Source organism: Ischnura elegans, chromosome 5 (assembly GCF_921293095.1).
Source record: "Ischnura elegans chromosome 5, ioIscEleg1.1, whole genome shotgun sequence".
Lineage (NCBI taxonomy): Eukaryota > Metazoa > Arthropoda > Insecta > Odonata > Coenagrionidae > Ischnura > Ischnura elegans.
In genome coordinates this window covers 36,622,199-36,645,703 of record NC_060250.1, presented here as the reverse complement: position 1 = coordinate 36,645,703, position 23,505 = coordinate 36,622,199, and the positions used below count along the sequence as shown (strand labels likewise).

Sequence of the window (23,505 nt, the reverse complement as noted above, 5' to 3'; positions counted from 1 at the left end):
TTTAAAATATTTTCCAGAAAATTTTTCTTTTAACAAGAATAGATAGAGGCCTTAACCATCATAGCCTCATATTAGAACTGCTACCTAAATTCATGGTAAAATTTGTACATGGAATTTTCATTTCTAAAAAAGCAATCTCAGTTATCTTTAGGTATACGAACAGTGAGTGAAAATATACGACAGAAAATTCAGTCTCAACTTTTATGGCACTACTTCTCTAGGTTTCCGCATTAATTGACTTTACCGAATTTAAACATGCTCAGTGTACTCAAAGGAAGGATCCCTTGACCAAGGATATGAAAAATACTCCCGATTTACTTTAGTAGCGAAGCTGTTCATCAAAACAACATCATGAACAACCACAGAAGAAAATCGATTTATGTCCTGGTCAAGGCGAATGATTTTTTTCTCTGTGGATTTTTCGAAGAAATGTCGATGCCTACAGCATATAACAGGAACAAATGGCCTTCACAAAAAGCAACGTCTGCGTGGGAAAAAATTCCATTCACTTGGGGAGTCGATGAGAAAAAATTTCCACAATAATGCAGAGGTCAAGAAAAAATATGGCTGATGAAGACTTGGTCATCATCAAGACTAAGCCGTTTCTATCGTCGGCAAAAGCATCGCTGGAATTTCAAAGGTAAAGCGTGCATGAATCCATATAGTCAATCAAACACTACATCTATTCGACCATGCATGGCCAGAGCAATTGATTACTTTGGGACATTTTTCCATCACTAGTTTCAGAGGACCCTATTCACAGTGGACCCTTTGGAGAAGGATGACGTCACTCGGCATCATCACCGCTTCTCGCCAATCAACAAGACGCACACTGACGCCGTCAATTTCGCTCCGACAGCAGTTTCTGCACCGATGCACTACCATCGATTCGTTTTGCTCCAGCCATGACGCGCGTCTCGGTTACCCCCTTGACATGCGCGCGACCTTCGTCAGCGGCCGCCGCCAGTGACTGACAGAATGAAATTCGAATGCAATCTGAGCGAGAGAGAGAGGGTGTTTGGCAGGGGGGGAAAGGGCGTGGCGGTGCCGAGGACGAGGGGAGCGGCCCAGCCATTGAAGGAGCGTGAGGATGGTCAGGGCGGACTCTTTCCCCACTTGCGGTCAATCCTAATGCGGCCACGCCGAGAGGCGCAAGCTATGAATACACGCCAGAGTGCTGCATTGTACGCGCTCACTCACTCCGGCACGTAGCCGGGGAGGGCGAGGCTTAGCACCCCAAGTCCTGGACCCCCCCCCAAATCCCCTCCGAATTTTTTTCCTTATGCGACTACCCGCGATGTATCAGCTGAGGAGACCACTTGCCAAGAGCCATCTACCCTGTAGACACTCCATTTTTCGATAAAGTCTCCCAAACACCAACGTAGAATTTAACTTTCAGCATTATTCAAACGATATAAATATCATCATCATCATCAGAGGTCAGCAATCCTAAGGTTGGTTTGACGCAGCTCGCCACTCTATTCTTATATCAGCTTCTCTTTTCACACCTACGCATTTCTTCTCTTTCACATCCTTCTTTACCAGTTCCATGAAATGCATATAGCTGATCCAATGAAATGTGTGATTATCCAATGCGTATAGACAACCCGCAAACCTCTCAAGCAACCCCCGAAGCAAATTTACGGCTACTTGACTAACTCAGTGATTCAACCCGAAGGTTGGTTTGGATAGGTGAGGGAAGAGCTCAACCTAGACTTATTCACAGGCGCGTGACTGCCACCCATTCATGGTAAGGGTTCAGATTCCAATTACCTCCCACTTTGACGATTATATTTGGGGGGTGCGAAGCCTTCACGCAGGATAAGCTCAATCGTACCGAACTGCCAGCTGAGTGGTTTCCCGCATTTTCACCCCGTTGATCCATTTTCATAACCGACAGTTTCGCTGGATTCCACCGACTCACAATATTGACTGTGACGGCGCAAAAGTAGAGAGGAAATACTTCCCACGGATAATTAGGGAATACATTGAAAATTCTACGTCAATGGATAATGTCAACAAAGAAAACGGGAGCAAACTGTGATTGGAATACATGAAAGAGAATCCTCAGACTGAATCCTGTGAGAGCAAGAAGGTGGGCCCTGCTTAACTACCGAGTAGGAATTCAAGTTCTTCTCATCAGAGAAGACTAGGCACCTGGCTAGGAAACGAGAAATATCTGGCAAAATATCAACTTTTAATAATGACTTGGGCGATCACTTCACGGTAGATACCAGTCCTGAAGAAAATTTTGACTCGAAAGAACTAATTAGCCAAATACTAGTCAAAATACTCTACGAACACACATAAATTTAACAAATACTTTATGGCAGGCACTTCTCAGATTTTATCAGATAGATAGAAACCATTCGCAAGAATGCGTTGCGACTCGAAAAATTCATCAGGGTCACAATTTCATATTTGAGCGATTTCACTCGAAGATGGAAATCAATAAATCACACCACAACATTTCCAGTCGAGAGGTCAAACCATTTCCGCGTGGCGGCCAATGACAAGTACACTGTGAATGAAGGTTTCAGGAACCCTTTGAACTTAATTTCACTTCTATTAATGCAAAACTATGACGATGGCTTGTATTGGAGAAAGGGAAAGCAACTTATCACAATAGAGCCATTCATCATCCCGGGAATAACTCTGATGCTAAATTGCCCTCGGTCTTCACACCTTTCCCTAGGCTCCCCAGCAACTAGCCTTTTTATTATGAAATGAGTTGCCATTTTATAATCTCTCATTACCCAGATATGGGGAGTGACTTACAATTAATAAAAGTAAACCAGTTATCGGTACCGATTGCATTTCAGATATTTTTAACTTGTAATCGTTACAATTGAAAATATTGTAACTATTAATTGTAATATACTCAGTGGCGCCGACTCCATGGGGCCTGAGGTGGCCCGAGCCCCCTCAAAAATTCGTTATGGGTGTGAGGAAAAAATGTGTCAGGCTTGTCGATTTTCCCTGGAGTGTCCAGATATCGAGATTCGAGTTATCAGGGTTCTAATGTTGATCATATGACTCTTTTTAAATGCTTAAAAAACTTAAAACTCACTACTTATAAAATTTCCCGGGGCAAGATCCCCGGTTTAGGCCCCCCAATATTTTTTCAAAGTCCGCATCCCTGAATATACTCATTACTTTCTTAAAGTCATCGTTACTTTCCCACTGTCTCTTTAACGACGTGTGTATGGTAAGAAAATTGTGTGAAATATCGTATTCCTGCGCAAATATCCCAATGAAACTCTAACAAACCAAAAGCAATGCGTTGCACTTGTATTTCAAGGAAAAGTTCGATAGGTCCACCAGCTGAAATCCCGGAATTGTTCAAAAGCTCATTACGAAAAGTAGCCGTAATTGAAACTAGTTAATTTTTGAAATTGATACTGATTAAAAATGTTGTAAATTAACAGTAACTTATCCCATTTACATTTTTTGGTATTCAAACCATCCCTGCTTATAGCCCCTGCACTTACTTTGATTTTTCTCTTTGGTTTTTTATCCTTTTATGCTCTTTTCAAGGAACGGATAAGTGCCCAACGCGTGAAATAAGTTTTTCTCCCCTCTCCTAGAGAGTGCGAAATGGCCATCACGGATTATTGCCTGTGTGTATGGAACACCAAGTTGAGAATATTAGCACTGTATGAGTTTTTATGACAATAGGCCGTCAGAAGTAGAACCTTGGTTACCACAAACATATTCCTCTTTTGTAATGCATATTTTTACGATAAAAATGCCGAAAATTTTCCCCAATTTATTTTTTCGGCATCACTCTGCTTCTATCTTATTACAAGGAAAGAACTTTATAAAAGCAGCCGAGATAAATTACTCTTTAAGTATTTCCAAGGAAATTCACAAAAAAGTAAAATTTCTTTCGAAATTAAACAAAGCCTCGGACGAATTAATAATAACACATATTTTTCCTGTGTATAGAGATAAGAAATATACTGGGATGAACATTTACTGTCCAAAAAAAAGATAGGAATAATCACAATGAGAGCTTACGTATACAAACAGTATACGAACGAAGTATATTCTACCGTGTACTATATCCTCATTAGCAGGCAATAGGATCTGAATTTAAAAGAGATTCTTTGATCTATTCTTGAAGTGCCTAGGCTAAGAATATTACAAAAGAGGATCCTCAAGTCGGCCTCTAAATGTGTTGTCACCCACCGCCCATTTCAATGGGTTCACAGAAGTCGCCACTCGTATTGCTGACGGATAAATTGATCCGAGTTTCACGGGGAAATATGTATTGTATAATTAGGGTTGTCAAGCGAAATTTTCATTCATGATGACGTGATTTATCAAATTCATAACTCTAAAATGCTATTCCTCGAATTTAAAAAGACGATACTTTAAAATATTGGGAAAAGCCCATTAAAATGCGACCGACGTGGCAAAGGAAATCAGCCTTCTATGCGATGGAATTGGGTCTCCTCTATGCAGTCCCCTTGGCCTAGGCTGAGGCACGAGAGCAAGGGAAGCCGACTGATTATGATTCGACAGCGACTGTGGGTCGCTTTTCCTTTGACACGCGATCCTTGATGCCAGCGGGTCAAATGGTGTGACAGTACGCCCCGCGAAGTGCAGAGGAGAGCAGCCCAGCGCTCTGATCCATCAGTTAACGCACTCCGAGCTGTTTAATTAATGTAATTGCGATCGTCTTGATTCACGGATCAGATGAGAGAAGACCGACATGGCATCGGTTATAGTCACCGAGTATGAGGCGTTGAAATAAGGATTCTACTTACCACAGCGGAAAATCATAGGAAGTTTATCCTTACGAAGCATGTCGCTTTTTCCCGTATCCATATTCACGCATCCTGTTTTCCAATAGTATATGAAAACTAAAATTCGATCGTTTTCAGAACAATGCCTAAATTTGTTGGCCAAAAAACGTGTGCTCATGTTTGGCAACGATCGACTCCCAAGGAGATGGAGGACAATTATGCATAAATTTTTGATGATCATTTTTGTCAATAATATCAAACAAATCCCGTAATATTATTAACACCACGATTACAGGGCATCTTTAGGAATTGAAGGAAAATTTAGCAATTGATAGGCAAGTATATTCAGATTATTTCAATATACGCCCCTGACATCATGCACTTCAATTTTTAATGTTTCTAAAAACATCTAAAGCAAATACAACACGGAACCTCAAGAGAATAGATAAAATAGCTGATTGGAATTTTAACCTTGTAATTCATATTCCACAGCATTGCACATTGTATATTCCAGTTCTTTATTCTCGCCAACCGACCAAAAGGATGATTGTCAATCCATTCTTTATATTAATAGGCAGATTAATTTTATCCTCTCCCCATGAATCCATGAATACAATGCGTGTCAGATGTCTTGAATATTTGAATGACAAGCTTTCGATGCATGGAAAATTGATGAAAAATCACGTGGTGTCAATGTTGACGGGAAATATTTTCTCCTGCCCACCAATTAATCAACCCTCCGCTATTTTCACCCTTTATATGATGAGAAACGCCGAAGAATATATGAATACATAGGTATGTTATTTCTGAAATTCTTAAAAAATAAAAATAAAACTGTGACTTAGTTTTCCCAGAGAAAATAAATAATGAAAAAAATACCATAATATTTAAATTGAACAAGTTTCCTCTGTTTAGCATCATTAATGAGAAAGCGCTGGCATGGGAGGCGTCTCGCCTGCAAAAACTGAAGGTCGCGGGTTCGAGTCTCACTTGGGTAAACAACCCCAAACCAAGGATTGGATTGTTTTTGTCGTCTAAATTGTAGCTCTCCCGATTTTAAGGCCAAATAGCGCTGTTTTCGGGGTGATGAATCGAAATAAAATGAATGTAAATAAATGAGTACCAAATAACAACAGAAGCACAGGTCGACAAATGCGTAATTGGGAGTGATTTACTTTCCTGACAAATCATAAAATTTGAAAAATACAGTATTATAATAAGAACCGAAAATCGAAGAGAACAGAAAAGTTCAACAACCTCTAATATTAGTTACAGCATGATCCAATGATCGGTATCATATTTATATTCAATTAAGTAAATTCTAAAATCTTCCCTCGTTTACAGCAGCGCGCAAAAAAAATTCCTTCGTATATTATAATTGATCTCTTCCTGAAAATTTTCATTTTATAATTGCAATGTCAAATTTCCTTTCGACACGTTCGGTGATGTAAAGTGTAATAGGGTGCAATGCACCCGGCGCATGTGAATACAGAGAAATGAGTGACTCGGCAGGCATGTGTCTCAGAACCCCAGACGTGCAACTCAAGCGAGAAAAGGCGAGCGTAATGCCCGTTTCCTGTTTCTTCGGTGATGATAAAATGATGGCTAAAAAAGCGAACGTAGAGGGAAGCACTTTTCATTCTCCGCAATGGGCCCACTCAAGAGTGCTTCAGCTGATGTAACTTGATAATGGGACACAAAGAAGGGATGGAAAGTGAAGCGAAAGTAACTTTTCGTTTCGACCCGCAGGGAAACGAAAATACGAGGCCTAAGTTCAGTTTCGTTCCCGCACAAAATTAAAATCCCTGAGGAGTTTAGTTTCGACCAGGGACGAAACTTTATTCCCGGGAATGAAACTAAATTAATCGAAACTCCGCTGCTCATAGTTAAGTTTCGATCCCAGAAGTTGAGTGGAGGAGGATAAGAAGGAATAGTTTCGTCCCATTTCGTTTGACATATTATGTGTAGAGAGGTTAAAAGATTGAGCTTATAAAATACGAATGGCCAGTTTGCGGCCACCACTCTCCTGCTAGTGGTAAAAATATAAGCGACCGATGCATGTAATGGCGGTAGGCTGAACCTCTACTTCACTCAACCACACTTCGTACTTGTTGTGTGGGTCGAAACTTAATTGTTCCAAGGTGAAGCACGTGGTCTCTCCGGTGCGAAACATTATCTGCGTTTCGTTCCAGAGTTTTATTTTAGTTTCGACCCGAAGTAGTTTTGACTCCGATTTCGTTTCGTCCCTGAGTTTAGCTCCCAGGGTTTAAATCCATTTCGATTCGTTTCTACATTTCGCTCCCGGGAACGAAACTATTGAAATTCTACCGGTTTTTACTTTCGTTTAGTTTCGATTGCCATCCCTGACACAAAGCCAGCTGAAGACGCCTTCAATCCTAGGTATCGTTCACGGATTATAGAGAAACTGCTAGATGCATACTTCTCGGTAAGATGGATGGTATCTGCCAAAAATTTTGAAGTACCTACTTGAAGATATTTTTATATTTTTACGTCTTTAAGGTAGTTAGACGTGCATTTTAGATATTGGTTCTTTCAAGTCACTAATTTCTCCGGGACTAACTTCGTATCGTAAGGTGATCGCCAAATTCATTATAAAATAAAAAAACAACTTGCTCTAGATATTTCTTTTTTCCTGGCTAGATACATCTAGTTACCATATTCGTAGCGAGCCGAATTAGCATAGCAAAGGCTGAGGCTGCCACGCCATGAGTATGCTGAAGGCTTCGACTTGGGATTGATATTCACACAAGGCAGTGCCATTTAAAACAATTAGCGTGCCCTAAATCAACACAAATATTCCAAGTTAAAGTCTTGTATACGAATTATTTTCGGTAATTTTAACATAAAAATGCAACAGTAAATCCTTGTAAACCTGATGACACATCACAAGAGTGAAGAAGGGAACAAAATTTCAGGCACGTTGAGTGTGAATGTCACCCTTCAACGAATTTTTTCCATCAGATAGCCTCGGGAAGACGATAATTGTGATTGAGTAATGATCTACATGGACACGCAACTTTAGGCCAAATGTACTTTAAGTTCGATTTCATTAGTCTAGGAACAGGCGACGTCTGCGGTCATTAAAAAAAGCTATAGAATCCAAAACTGCCAACTAAGTATGCGTCGACATATAAATAGATAAGGACGAAGGCACAAATTGATGAGTGAAACGCTCATTTTTAGAAAGATCTGTTTTCGTGGAGGATTTCCTGAGAGAAGCGGCGGATATGACCGCAAACATCACCGGAGGACAGCTTCTTGGAAAGAGTTTGTCGTCGCCTCGCACAGACTGAGTGCATACACTTCAATGGAACTTGAGCCACAAGGCCAAAACCGCAGGGAGTATGACCGTCCGTTGTATTGGGAAACACGAGAACAGAATTCCTCGGGGTAAAACTTCTCTTGGACATTTTAAAAATAAGGATGCCAAGCGACCGTAAATAATTCATGTTATATTTCATATTTTAATACAGTTTTAATGGATTACCAACGGCGTCAAAACCATTACCTCACTCGTGGGCCCGAACAAGGAATTTTGTCAGGGGGGATCATCCCTGATCCCCCCCTCGCTCCATCCCTCCCCCTCCGCTAACACTAACATATAATATATCCATAAGCTATTTTTAGAGATGCGTTAGTTTAAATTACACACCGAATGTTTGCTATTAAGAAGTTATTCAATAATATTGTTTAATAATTTTTAAATTAATAATGATTATTAAATCGTTAAATTAAAAAATTAAATTTTTTTTTTTAAACTTTTCAAATTTTGATGCCCGCTGAAATCTTCCGCCCCAGGCACGTACCCCAATTTCCGTATTACTGAAAACTTAAAAACCCCTTAAAATCCGAATCTGTGTGAGATGTATATTGAGAGAGAAATAGAGCGACAGGCAGAAAACATGTAATAAGTTAAACTTTGTGAAGAGGGCGATAAATGTGAGAATTTTCGGCAACCGGAAAGGAATTGAAGAAAAATTAGGAGATAGAAAATGGTGATACTCCGTTTACACAACGAATGTGACTCCAGGCGTTACTTTCTTTCGGACGATCAAACAACAGTACATATATTATAAATATAACATGTAGAAAATGTATTTGTTGGCTGAGGAGAGGCCGCCGTTCCTAAACAAATTTAGCACATTCAAAATCAATTCTCTCACTGAAACAGAGAGCTGTCATTGCTAAAAATTGTTTTTGTAAACGCGGCAAACGCGGATGAGAATACGGTCAAGATTTGATTTTGAGAGCAATATTTTTCTCTATAAAGCACCTATTATTGTTCACATGATCTAAGGCTGAATCACTAAACGAGTGTAGAAACACGATTCAAAAGAAACTGGGTAGTAGCCAACCTAGATGGCAGACGTAAAACGCGGCAACTTATCTACTTTATACATGGTTTAACATTGAATCACAAAGCGAGTATAAAAGCTGACGATTCAGAAGAAACCGGGAAGTGGCCAGCCTCGACTGCAGACGTAAAACGCGAGCAGGAGTTGTCCCGCAAGGAGCAGCCGTGGGATACGGGGTTGGGTGGGTAGGCGTGGAAGGAGTCTTGACGGCTGCCCGGGTGGGCGTGAAACAGCCAGGTCCCCTCCCGCTCGCATAATTTGTCTCCCGAATCATTTATGCGAATGGATTCGTCACCCCATTGGAGACGACGCCACGGCGAGGGACCTAAACGAGCCTCGGAGATAATTCATCGGGACGAAATATTAATCACGGCCTCCTGTCACGGCGCCAAGGGCTACAAATGATAATCAAATATCATTCGGCTATTTGGGGAGAGAAGCGACAGCCGATATTATTTCCTTCGACGGGAATGTGTAGGCAAATCGAAGGATATTTTTTGGGGAGTTTGATAAGGGCGGGTCGGTAGAAGATAAACAACTGGAGTTTTGAGCATAAAGTAAACGAAATTAGCAAAATATATGATTATCAGCTTAGAGTAGGCCATGCCACAATTTCCCTTTCAATTTCAGTACCCCTAAGCGGCGCGACTATTTAAACTATGCACATGCTAATGGGCGACTCGATCTCAAGGACAAAGCGCAATTCTGGATAGCTGCGTGTTTCCATCGATTTTTCAAACGTTATACCCTTCGCAAAATTTCTTTATGCCCCTTTCGCTCTCGTGGCAATTTCCTACATTTTTTAAAATAACTCTATATATAAAATATATTTTTTTACATAAAATATAATAAACAAACATTATTATACTAAAAATTTTCATGGAATTAAATTGGGGCCGATATATTGAGGGTCTTGAGCGTCTAAGGGTTAAAATCGCCTGGTCCCATTTCCGCTCAGAGTAGCCATATGGCTGCATCCTACTATTCTGAGTATGCGAGGCTCTTGATGAAAAACTACGATCTATTTTGTCTTCAAATTGCTACAAATATGCTGCTAAATGTTTTGTTGACCTTATTCGTCCATTAGTTTATTTTTTAAGCTGGTATAAGTAATTCTACTTGCTTAAAGAGACGGGCGCTAATCGGAATTTCGAACATTTTTCTGGGCGGAAATGACTTAATAAGTAAAATGGTCAAATGCCGAATTTTAAGCCGAATTTCATCCATAAATGTAATTAAGTCTAGATCGAAACAGTAATTTATGTATTTTCAGAAAGTTACTGTTTCCTGAAAACGAAAAAATTACTCCTTCCATTGTTCGCTTCAACAGATGGGATTGAAAGGGTATAATTACTCCACATGCTCTATTTTCCCAGCTTATTTCATACAATATCGATGAGCTCTTTTAATTTCCACCCAAACACCAACAACAGATCTAATAATAAAACAGTTCACACTAATTTTTTTTCATGGAAGAAGAATAAACTTAAACCTGACTTCATTCCCTCTACTTGCGTATACGTACGCGTATAGTATACTTAAGTAACAGCGTCGTCAACTTTGCTCCGCCCCTGCGATCGAGTTCGAGTGTCGCCGGAGTAAGTGGCGGAGTACGGAGTGGCCGACGGCTTTTCTGAAGACGATGTAGATACTCCAGGGCCATACAACTTGAATTTTCGATAACATTCGCCATAACAAAAAGTTTTCCAAAATCTGAGAGCCTCACAAAGCATCCACAACTTAAGAAGTCAAACAACAGAGGTTAAAAGATGGGCGCGATGGGGCGTTTAGCTCACTGAGGGCGCGGGTTCGAGACTGATCAAATTCGGACCTACTCGGTAAGGGGGCACCCATTAATTACGTGAGGCGTTTAGGGGGGGTAGGAGGTCAAGCCGATTCTCACCCAATCTCAAGTAGGGAAGAGGGGGTGTCCTGGCAAGTATCACGTAATTTTTTTTCCGCAAGAAAAAGGGTAAAATTTGACTCTAGACTACGATCTTAGTAACCTTAAATAAAAGTAATTAAACAGATTTTATTTCTATAACGTAATGAATCATAGATTAACGTATTTACCCTAAAAATACGCATTTTGAAGAATCTCACGTGAAATTAGAGGGAGGGAGTCGAGCCAAATCTCAGGATTTCTCACTAAGTGGGAAGGAGGGATCCAAAAATCGCCAAATCACCTCAAGTAATAAATGGACGCCCCCTAATATGACCCCTGATTTCATCAATAAAGGAGAATTGCCTACAGCTGGAGAAAAGTGAAATAAAAATTCTAAGAAGCATGGCAGAGATTTATCAGTACAAATCAGAGAATAATTTAAGGAATTTCCACAGAGCGACACCGAAAAGGATGACGTAAATGAATGGAATTTCTCTCTCGGTGCAACCGATCAACATTACTGCTACAACCAATAATAGGTAAAATAATCAAGAGATCCCAATGCAATCACTGGAGACTGGTTATTTTAATGCCTGATAAGTATTTAACCGTAATGTGGAGCACTGATACAGCCGTCATTTCGTAATTTCGACTTGAAACATAACAGCACAGCAAAAACGTTCAGAATAGCTGCATGTTTGCGTGGTCCACAAAATTTTTACACGGCATAAGACCGGCCTCATTAATCACACGACATCAGGCTGTCATTATTCCTTTTCAAACATTCGTGCGATAGAGATATGGACTTCGGATTCTTCAGGTGCGGATATTGGGAGCTACTTCACAAATTACTTCGTAGGGAATGTAGCAGGTGCCGCATACCTTGCATTTAAGGTTATTTGTCTCAATTCAATTCATGTGGAGCGATACTTAAATTTATCCAATCCCAAAAAATCTTGGGTTCACCTCTGAGTCAGAAAGATACTCGTAACGGATTGCGTACGAAGATTTCTGGCTTAGCTACCTCAGGTCTGATAAGGGATTAAATAAAGTTTGATCTAAAATCCAGATTTTAAGCATGAGCTGCTTTAAATCTCAATGTAGACCAGGGAGGGGGGAGGTGAGAGTGACACTAATGCCACTGTGCATCACCGACACAACAACCCAGCAAGTGATCCTCCGACCGGTTAAAATCCGGCGTGTATGTGATAAATATCGGTGGCGCGCCACTTGCACACACCGACTTTGGACGGCTGGTTAAAAAACCGGCCGATATTTTATCGGTGGAGCGTTGCTTACATATACGCCGGATTTTAACCGGTCAAACGATCACTTGCTTGGTTATCGTAATCAACCGACTTTTTACATGTACCGGGTCGTGGTCGGTCAGTGTGCAAGCTCCCATGCACTCCAATGGTTAACTATTGACGTGTGGACGGCCGATATTTTATCAAAGCCGGTGTGTGTGCAAGGAGCCTCAAATGATTACTCCGTGCCGGAGTCGATCTAGAACTATTCCAGTACTGCTCCCTAGATCTAAAATTTCCATGCAGGATAATTAGCTGGTCAGAGAAAATTAGGTTTGAAGGACTCACAGGATTGTCGTCCCCAGCGGCACCGGCGGAACCCTCTCGAGTCTCAGGAACATGCACCTCACGGTCGTTCGGAAGCAGATGCACCGCGCCGGACATCCTCGCACTTCGCTGCTCTCCCCGGAAGGCGCGCAGAGGAACACCAGAAAGAGGGCCAACCACTTCGCCGCAGTGGCCATGTCCACCGGCAGGCACTCGGGGCGCGCTCTCCCCTCGATGGGCTTCTTCTTTCAGAGGGGAAGGAAAAGAAGGAGGCGTGATAGAGTCAGTCCCTTGGGCGCACGTGTTCGGCCGGCGATATCGGAAGAACAACACGAAGAGTAATTGTGTATCTCTTCGGACTCGCGAAAGCGCGGTCTATCGAATCGGCCGAGCGGGGATCGGACCAGCAGCTGCGGGTGATCAACGGGGGAGATTGCGAGAGAATTATTTTAGACAGTCCGCCTAATCCCCCGGAGTCGCTCGCGTTCGCTGACCGTACGCCCCGTGCTGGAGCAATTGAGAGCCTTGAAAACTTTTGTTTGAGACGAGGAGGCTGAGTGGGCAAGATGTGCGGCGATCGGCGGCATCCACCGAGGAGTTCGCGTGTATCCTGCTAGGAGCGCTGATGAGTGCCGCGGCAGCTTCCTCTGGAGGCGTTTCGTCTAACTGCTTGCGCGGATCGCTGGGAGCCACGAATTTTAAATCGGAAAGATGAACGTACTTGATCGATAATTACTTGAGGAACTCCATCCCGCACCATGAAATGGACACCAGCATTTAAAAGTCATGGGTTTAAATTAATATTCTCCTAAAATAAACATCTATGTCATAAATAAAATTTTCTTGCCTTCTTAAAATCATTTCTCATTCTTTCCATTACGAACGGATAGGATCGTTTTTCAGCCGCCTTAAAGCAAACGAAGTCATTACCAAAATGAGAATAGGGTAGTTTCCTTCATCAAAGAAAACAAAAGGCATTGATTGCGATTCGTTACCCACCATTAGTGTATTCATAATATACAAATTATTTCGTTTTATAAATGCCGGTGTAGACGAATGGCAATGGTCCATTTTTATCCTCATAAGAAAAGGGCCAGATTGGCGCCCATGCGATGCCACTCCACGTGACGTCACAGGGACCTAGTTTCTATAGGAGAAGATAGGAGTTATACGTCGTCTGAGGTTACCTATGCATGCATGAGGCGCAGAGCTCAGGGAAACATGTCTTAATAATCACTTATTAAAACTGCCTAAGGTCGGAAAGTTTTCCTCGTTTGATAAGGTATTAATAATCCTTATTTAAGCCAAGCGCTACCAGGCGGCAGGGCACTAGGCTACCCGCTGGCAGCCTGCGACGTATCAGCGCTAAGCCTCGCCTCAAGGTCACGAGGTACGGCTGGCAGCTATGACGTCAATTTTTCTCCGACGTATTAACGCTAAAAACGAATAAATTCATTCAAATTCACTCCATTAAAAAGCGAAAAAATAGTAAATAGTACCGTTAATGATTTAATTATCTTTCAAATAAATAAACCTATCGCATTTTAATTAATTTACAGGAAGTCACGTGCCCTCCGCCCTCAACCCCCCAAAATAAATTGGGCCAGCTTCTCAGTCGCAAATACATTTGAAATGAACCTTAATTATTCGATTGTCTTTTTAGTCATTAACAAGGAGGATAAGAGAGATTTACCTGCCAAGGGCCAAGCTATGCGGTAGGTTTTCATTAGTCAAGCCCTTGGCGGGCTGACAATGAGATGAAGTCTCATCTTCGTTGACCGTTGCCTAATCAATCGAAAAACCAGTTACGGATACATTCATTTTGCCGAATTTAAATAGCATTCGGTTTTCGCTGCCTCTGGACAATTTACGGTTACATTATTATGGCTAATAAGTGAACCAATGTGATTTTTTCCGAATTTCACGAGGATTGCTAATTTTTTCTACCTATATCCATAAAAAAAAATTAATGAAGCAATCAAATAATACTAAATAATAAAAAAAGAGATGGGAGGCGGAACATCGTAGACATAACTTTAACTCTGAAGTTTTACGACCAGAAGCCAAGAGTTGGCTAAGGTAAATTTATTTCTTCTGGGAATATAGCAACTCTTATTTGACCAAGAGAAAAAAGGTAAATCATTATAACTAACACTTATCCCAGAGCAAAAGTTATAAATAAAATATGCATTAAATTTAAACAATATGATCTTCCACATACGGTCCTTAAGAAAACCTGAAGAAAACTGAAACAATCTGTTGGGTCATATTCTTCACAAATTTGATTTTTTAAATCGTAAAGATAAGTAAGAGAACGTGCGTTATTTCAACGAAATACTTTTACTAAAGAAAAATATATAGACATTGATACAATCGAGGAGTGAAACCCTTGACAAAAGCAAGGATAGCCAAGCACGCGAAACGTGAAGGTTTTCTGGGGTTGAAAATCCGGATTTTTATTGACGATACTTGCCCTAAAAACTCGTAAAAAATTATTAAATGAATTAATGAATTGGACCGAGTAAATTTCAAAAGGTTATTCGAACGAGGCGTAACCTTTTAGAAGGCCTCTTCCGTGGCCCGCAAAGTTTATAAGGCGCCAGGCTCTTTGTGATTTTCATACCCTTAAGCAAAATAATTTATGGAATGAAATAAATTATTGACTTTAAAGCAAAACGCAAAAAATAACCCTTAGGGAATAATCACTTCGTTTACTAAAATGACAGTCATTTAAAATAAATAAAATGTACAGAGAAAACATTTGATTTGATTAAAATGAAAGCATACGGCCCGAAAATGCATAATTTTTTCACTCATAACTTGTTGTCACACGGTCACAGCGTTTGTAATGGCCGGGTCGACATGCCCGTAAGGAACAAAAGCACCAAAAGGTAGCTGGTGCTGACATCTGTTGCGGATTCAATTGAAATGATTAAAGAAGAGTTCGGAGGTTGGGGTTAACCTCTACTTCCAGTATTGGGTACACTCGCATTTCAGAAATGAATTTCTTTACTGGACTCGAAAAAACTATTGCAACATGTTCTCGCATGCTTTCTTTAAAATATTTCCTTCACTTCATTTTTAAAATTTCTTTTATCCGTTCAAAGAACAAACAGCTGTTATAGGTGGCGGCTAACAGTTTACACTCGCCAGTTAAGTTAACTGTCTGTTGCGCTCCGAAGTACGGGATTACAGTGTCACTTGGCCTTTTTGTCGAGCAATCAAAGTAGTCGCCTCGATGGTGGTCCGGTTTAGAAATTTTGCGTCATATAACTACGATGATGTCTAATTTTTTTCCTTGAACATCGCTCATAGCGCGAAAATTCGACTTCTTGTTCAAGAAGGCTAGGTGGTGTAGTTGGTACGATTGATAAGATAATCGTTAAAAATGAACAGGAGGGCAAGGTCCAGTAATTTTACCCAAGAATGCACTATTAATTTGGTGAATATTGTCAACAAATATAGTCATATCATTGAAAATAAGCGAACAGATTCTGTGATGTGGCAGGAAAAGGTGAGTGGAATTTCTAATTTTTTTATTGCATATGATTCGGATATTGGTATTTCAAGACTTATTTTCCGCTAGAAAAATGCTTGGATCCGAATAACTAATGAATTCAACTACATGGCAATTGAGAGGAGAACGCCGGAGCAACTGAAGCAGAAATATGAAACCCTAAAGAAAGAAGCAAGAAGAGAAGCTGCTAACATGCTAGTAAAGCCTGTAGAAACTGAAGTGGCTTTGCCTTCAAAAGAAAAGTCAAATCCTTTATACGCTAGGATAAGGCAAATGATGGAGCTTTCGACAGAAGAATTTCCAACGATGAAATTCACAGAATCCATGGGTAAATGTGGAAGTGTACCTACATATTTTGCTAATTAATAGAATAGAAAACTTTTACTGCAATGATCAACTCAACGAAAACAATTCAATTGCAGATGCATTGGATACCAGAGTTCAACAACCACAGGTAAAAATTCATGAATTCATCAATGAAAGGTAATTAACTTTTAGCGCTTAAGCGCTTTACCCCAATATTAGGAACCACACTCAACTAATCATATATTGTTGGCATAGCATACTATCTTTCGTAATGACCCTTAATGAACAAACATTTCTGAGTATAGCTAGAAATGAAGGAAGAGCTGAGAGTATCTAAAGTCAATTAATAGGCTGTTCTGTTTTCAGGGAGGAAGTATCACTCACACAGAGGAGGAAGATGATAATTATGAAATAGAAGGTAATAACTTAATCTAAACATTTACATAAATATCTATTCCATTTAAGATATACCATTGTGAAGGAATATACTTGCTTATAAGCAAGAAAATTCCTGCAAAAATGCCATTACACTCGCAATTTCTGTAATAATATCAATTCTGCAGTCAGGGCCCAGCTGAAGACAAAATACTTACCCAGGCAAGCTGCTGTTGTGTTTACTCCCTACAAGAGGGTTAGGTTGGGAATGCCCCCAATTAAATGGGTGGTTGGGGAATTTGGTCATCCCACTAGCTACCTTATACGTCTCCCAGGTTGCCCTGGCAATTTGGTCAAGTGGCTAACTTTTCATCCCTGAATTCCACTGTCTTAGTAATTAAAAATATTGCCAGTATTCCCACTAACTGCATAAAACTTAGTCCTTGTAGTTATGAGAAGGACCGAAAAAATAGTGTGAGTTGACACACAACAGAGTGGAGTAGATCGCTGCAGGTGCCACCAACATGTAAAATATCACTACTGATGATTTTGCTTCATTCAAATGAACAATCACTATTCATTGTTTCAGCCCAGAGTCATACATTTATACTGGAAGTTTAAAATTATTCCTCCTCTATAATTTATGAGGGCTAATCATTTAATGGCAATATCATCTCCATAAAGGTGAGGGGAGATGAAGTGAGTTATCACAATAGTAGGTACACAATCTAAAATACAATCACATTAATCTGTACCCATCTTGCCAAGTACCCATCTTGTAACTACATATTCACTATTCACATATCTTAGGGAGAGATGTACCACAAAAATTGTCACCGCTTCTCAGTGACTGCCGGGAAAATCAGTTTTTTCAATTTTAGGAATGGCTAAAGACTTCAATGTGAGACTTCTGATAGCAGAAAAACAAAAACATGCATTCACACACCAAGAAACATCATCATAAACAACAGAGCTCAAAAAATCTCAATCAAAATCATTGCAACCGTATCAGCTTTAAAAAACTATGATTGAGATAAATTCCTCCAGTTCATTGTAGCAAAGCCACACTGAAAATGTATACATGGTCCTGAGCAGATTTTTATTCCATATGCCAAACATCTTGTAACGCCTCTTTGCACTGGCTTAGCCATCATCAAACCCTCGGGCATGACAGTGATACTTCACATAATTAATGCAATTATTACTGCCGAGACAAAAAAAATGTATAGCTTTACTCATTATTGCCTCCAAGGCAACGATTAACAAAGGTAAATGCAAAGCCACTAACATTAGTAATGGAGAAAATCTGTGCTGCTATGCAGTAAATTTTGGCAATAACTATGACAGTCCCTTCCTATACACTTGAAATGGTGGATCAAAAGGAATATTGAATGCAGATGATAAGCTTATCCCAAAAATATCAGATTTCTCCATGGCAGTGGCGTAGCCAGGAATTTCGTTGGGAAGGGGGGGTGGAAAACCAGAGGTGAAAATTTTTTAAAAACAGGGTACCAAGTAGAGGGTTTTAAACTAATTTTAACACTTTTCATGATCGAAATAACTTCATTTGTTGAAGAAATATATTGTAAATTCATGATTTTTCAATATTTTGTATTCTTTTATGAAGGAAAATTGATTGCATTTTTATATTTCAAGAGGGGTCCGGACAACCTCCTCCCCTGGCTACGCCACTGCTTCAAGGAAAAGGCCAGTTGGGAAAAGATCAAATCTTCTGGTGAAATAATTCATTTTGAGTTCTATTCCACTCAAGCAGTAGCCTAAAGCCACCATCTAATTCCATCATTCCAATGCCTTTTTTTGTCTTCCTTAGTTCCTAATACTTTGCAATTCGATTTCATTAAGAAAAAGGCTCAATCATTTCTTATCCAATTCATCTCTGTCTCTAGGCAAAGAGGCACTAGAGGTTAAAGTATTTTTTTTCATAACATTAGGAGCTAACTCGGGAATATTTCAGGGTTAAATATTACCATTTTCTACCATTACCGATGTTATCATAAAATGGTAAATATTTTGATTCAGATAAAACTTTTGGAGGCAAATATATGTCATTATGGTTGTAGATAATGATAAAAACTCTTTCTTTGAAATATTGGCAATGGACTCGATTTGCTCCTGTATTGACTATCTTCTATTACCCTCTATCCTGCCTTATCTTGTTCCTAAAATACCACCTTACCTCTTCGACAAACGTGTCTCACTCATCTCCATTAGAATTCCATTTCATTCCCTATCTCCCTTCATTCGCATTCAATTTTGTAAACATTCATTCTTCAATTCTAATGCCTCGTTATTTTGTATATTTCATTAAAAGATAGCAGTTACTGTATAGAAAATATGTAAGGAGTGGTCTTTAATTGCATTTGTTGGCTCTTCTTCCATACTTAATTGAGCAATTCTTTTTCTGATGTTCATAATATGCGTTTCTGTTCAGTTACAAACATTATCTTTGCCTCCAATCTTATTTGGTCAGTTGTGAGAAATGTTGGTATAAGTACTGAGAAAAAATAACTGGACCCAATTACTGTTAATTCGTACAAAAAGTAATCAATTACCAGTACATACTACTGATTTTAAAAAGTAATCATTAAAATTACGATTACAAAAGTAAGATTGTGCACTCGAGAGATCACCTGGCATCAGTCAAATATTGCAGTAAAAATGTGAAATAATTGAGTCACACAAATTGATAATTACAATTTTACTTGCAATAGATACAATTATAACTGGTGTAACAACACAAGGGGTGTCATATTTTGTGCTGTCATAAGTAGACTACGACATAAGAGTTCATCATCATCATTAGTCAAAAATCCTAAGATTGGTTTGAGACAGCTCTCCATTTCTCTCTCCTATCCTCTAATCTTTTCATAGCTACATATTTCTTCTCTTTTACATCCTTTATAACTTGTCCTATATAACTCATTCGGGGCCGTCCCTTGCCCTTTTTCCCTTCCACTTGTCCTTTAACGATTGTCTTCATCAGACCATCGTGCCTTAAAATGTGGCCAACTAAGTTGTCCCTTCTTCTGCTTAATGTTTTTAGGAGGCTTCTCTTTTCTCCCACTCTTCTTAGCACTTCCTCGTTACTCACACAGTCAATCCATTTTACTGAACCTTAACAAGCGAATAATGGGACTCAAAGTTATCTGTAGGGCTATTTAATTCAGTTAAGTAATCTTTGATTATGAGCAGCTACATTATCAGGTACATAAGGAACCACCTCCTGAAAATCCGAGGGGACTGGCAGCCAATCAGGCGACACTAAGAGAGCAACCACTCTCAAATGCAGCCATTTGGATATATATACCAAGGCATAGACAGAATTGCATTCGATTCCTGAATCCATGAGCACGATGGGCGAGTTGCTCATTGAAATATTGGAAGTAGATATGGAGGACATTACCCAGTGTGATACCCAAGAAGTTTACACTGTAACATTCATTACTTTTTTAAATGCTATGTACTTGTACTTGGGACAAATTGAAATATTTTTTTAAGTCACTGCAATTGACCCCAGTTCCATTTTTTTGATTGCCTGGATGTTTGTTCTACTAGGGTTCCCGGCTATCAGTCTCATTTTAGCTTAACAGAAAAAATTGTTATTACCCAGACCAATTTAACAATTCTGATTTTGGTGCAAATTCTTTTTTTTGCTATAGTGATAGGACCTTCAGTGATCATGGATAATGGCTCTGAGGCAGCAATTCCCTCTGGAAGCAGCGCATCTACTGTTTATGGTAAAGTTCTGGCATATTTTAGAGTGAAGTAACATAATATAGAAGTGCTTCAAATTAAGGTCCGAATATTTTTTTCTAAAGATGGTGGATCAGATTCAAATCCTACTCAGCACACCATGCCTGAAAGACCTTTAACTGCTGAAGTAAATGAATATGAAACAGGTACGGACATTTTTTGGAGTGCCAAGCAAGCTTTGGAAAAGTTAAATTTTATCTAAACTGACTGATATCTTTTATCTTGATTGTATTTTATAACCAAAACAGGTTCTGACAATTTTAAAAAAAGAAAAAGACCTGACTTGGGAATATCATCCCATAAGCATTTCTTCAAATGCCAAAATTTAAGGTCATGGATAGGAGCAAAAGAGGAATTACTATCCTTGAAGAAGGAACTGTTGTTGAAAGAATTCAAAGAGAGGGAAAAGAGGGAAATAGAACTTCATGTTGTTAATATGTCCATAAAACAAGCTCAATTAAAGAATGAACAACTGGAAAACCAACTCAAAATGGAAAAATTGAGGAAGTTGGTGCGAGAAAATCAAGAATTTGAAATGGATACTCAGTGGAAGTAATCATTATCTGTGAGGTTTTTGGTTGGGCTATGCGATTTTCTGAAAGGGTTTTGGGAATAACCTTTTCAGAGGGCATTGTCAGGTATGCATGAGCAATACAAATTTGTACACAATTTCTGTATCAGATTAAGTACATATGTATAGGGATGCATAGACGAGAAAAGTAACATATTTACTTACATCTGATAAATGTTATACATTATGCAAATTAAAATCTTTATTTTTTGTTTGGCAAATATCAGCATATTTTTCATTAGAACACAAATTTATCATTACATTATTTATTGTTGTTACATTGGCTGTTATATTGAATCAAAATGCTATCATTGTCTCATTTCCCGCATTTATTTTCACTTATTGTTATCGTACTAAAATGTTGGTTGTTTTAAAACCACTATGTCTCAGTCTAGTGCAATTATGACGATGCTACCAGTTTACTCTATGTTAAGGGATGCTTAATTTGCAGTGAATGACTTTGGAATTATCTCTAGCCTTACTAGAGGAATGGAGGGAGTGTTATGTACCATACTTTCCAAAGAAAGATTATTCTGAAGTTACTTTGCAGATACTATGGGAAAAAACTTTAGTGAATCAGGATTCAAACCAGTGCGACCTTTGGCTTTCTGTGTGACAGTATGGATCCCAATTCTATATGGGTTCCCCGATTCCAGTAGCAATTCTAATAAGGTTCTGTACTATGTAAGAGTCATTCCCCGGTGATCCACCAAGGTGAGCAATATGTAGAAGAATGGAATTCAAAGGAACCACAATCGGTTAGACCTGGATAACGCTGGGATTGCAGAATGGCACACTAGCTGCCTGCACCGTAGACGAGAAAGCTAGAGATCCATGGTTTGATATTTGGTTCATGGTGATTTTTTTCCTATGCTAAGTACAGTGAATCGGTTTGGAAAATTCATAATTTGATCTAGGTAAGCACCTTGTCATTGAATGTTCTGTGACTTTCTCAACTTTTAATTCGTGAAAAGATGATTCACATATTTTTACCAACTCATTTAATAGCTCTGATGAGCGGTTAAAAATGATTGTCTAACCAGAAGATCTCGGGCCAAGTAGCATTTTTATAAAATCCTGTCCCCTATCCCATCATTTCAGTCTCTTTTATCATACCAGAAGACAATAATGACACCATCATAAGCCAAACAGAGTACAAAGTTGCTAGTGGAAAATATTACACTAATTGTGGCTTTTAGTGGAATGAGCATTGTGAGGTTTAGGCAGCAAATGTGAGTGCTATAATTATGGAAGAGGGATGCCAAAAATTACCAAGTGAGTGGTGAAATGATATCTGGAACTATTCATTTCATGGCTACTGAAAAATAAATATTAATTGGTCCATGAACTACAGCAGAAACATCCGACTATTGATTTCAGCTGGAAGAATCTCTTTAAGATAGTTTGCCACTAGTATAATGGTGAACATTTTTATGAATGATGCATTTAATTTTTTAAATAATATCTATGAAAATACTCCAATGTTATTCTTGAGTTTTTTTTATTTTAATAAAAAACAAATTCGTTGATAAAATGTTGTCGCTTACTGAAAAAAGATACCCAGGTTCGAACCCCAGCTAAACCAAATGATTTTTTCATGGCAAATTTCATCCTTGATGTGCCGGACCATTTCAATCTAGCTTATCAGTTGATTACTTGTTAAGCGATGCTTTACTTGGAATCACACTTTTCAAAAATAAATTTTACTTACAATACATTTTGTAATCAATTTTAATCGCTTTTTTGGATGAATTGTTTCTTTAAAAATAATCTGTTGCCCAAATGCTGGCAGTGTAGTCTAAGCTACTAACGTCTTTCCTTTCCTCTGCCAGTTGCAACACTTAATCTGAATACCTACCACCATTACTAACCATACAGCAGCATACTAAAAATTAAGAGCTGCTCTACTAGTTTCATACACTTTTTTTAATTACAGCTTCTGTATTCCTGATGCACCATTTTCTCTGCTTCCATAGAGTCACACTACATACAAATGGTTATATTTAATCAATCTCTCTTGTATCAATGAACTGCCTTACCAAATACTTCTTCGTGAAAGTAATCAGAAATAAGCTATTCAGTTTGTGTCACATGTGTTCTGGAGTGTGAGGATGGAATACAATGTGCTGCCAATTATCAACAGTGGTTCATACAAAATGTAAAGGAATGTTCTGACGTGCATGTACTTATTATTAGTGTACAGATGTTCTTCTGCCTTGACCTCTGCTAATGGTGGCATTCCAATTATCCAGGATAAAAAGATTTTCCTCTCCTCTTACCCACTTGATTACTTCCGTGACATCTCGGAAGATGTCCTCTTCCTCTACTTCTTCATCTTCATAACCTGACGTAGGCATGTGAACCTGCACCATTACA

The 23,505-nt window shown here is 39.1% G+C and overlaps 2 protein-coding genes across 2 annotated transcripts in view; one reads left to right on the top strand and one right to left on the bottom strand.

Annotated features, from left to right (window-relative positions):
- LOC124158730 (peroxidasin homolog) overlaps nucleotides 1-13,150 on the bottom strand; it is a 252,017-nt gene extending 238,867 nt beyond the window's left edge. The window contains exon 1 of the mRNA XM_046533995.1: nucleotides 12,608-13,150. Coding sequence (XP_046389951.1) covers nucleotides 12,608-12,783 — 176 coding nt within the window. The 5' untranslated portion in view covers nucleotides 12,784-13,150. The remainder of the gene's footprint in view (nucleotides 1-12,607) is intronic.
- A 2,386-nt stretch (nucleotides 13,151-15,536) lies between these two features.
- LOC124158729 lies at nucleotides 15,537-22,653 on the top strand. The gene is made up of 7 exons (XM_046533993.1): nucleotides 15,537-16,100; nucleotides 16,173-16,431; nucleotides 16,526-16,557; nucleotides 16,776-16,827; nucleotides 20,465-20,542; nucleotides 20,624-20,704; nucleotides 20,807-22,653. The coding sequence occupies exons 1-7, from the start codon at nucleotides 15,975-15,977 to the stop codon at nucleotides 21,112-21,114; spliced, it is 936 nt and encodes a 311-aa protein (XP_046389949.1). The 5' UTR covers nucleotides 15,537-15,974; the 3' UTR covers nucleotides 21,115-22,653.
- The last annotated feature ends 852 nt before the right edge of the window (nucleotides 22,654-23,505 follow it).

Coding starts and splice junctions, on each gene's coding strand:
- LOC124158729 (XM_046533993.1), top strand. CDS start 15,975: ATGAACAGGAGGGCAAGGTCCAGTAATTTTACCCAAGAATGCACTATT. Junction 16,432..16,525: donor GAAATTCACAGAATCCATGG/GTAAATGTGGAA, acceptor ATTCAATTGCAG/ATGCATTGGATACCAGAGTT. Junction 20,543..20,623: donor CAGCGCATCTACTGTTTATG/GTAAAGTTCTGG, acceptor TTTTTTCTAAAG/ATGGTGGATCAGATTCAAAT.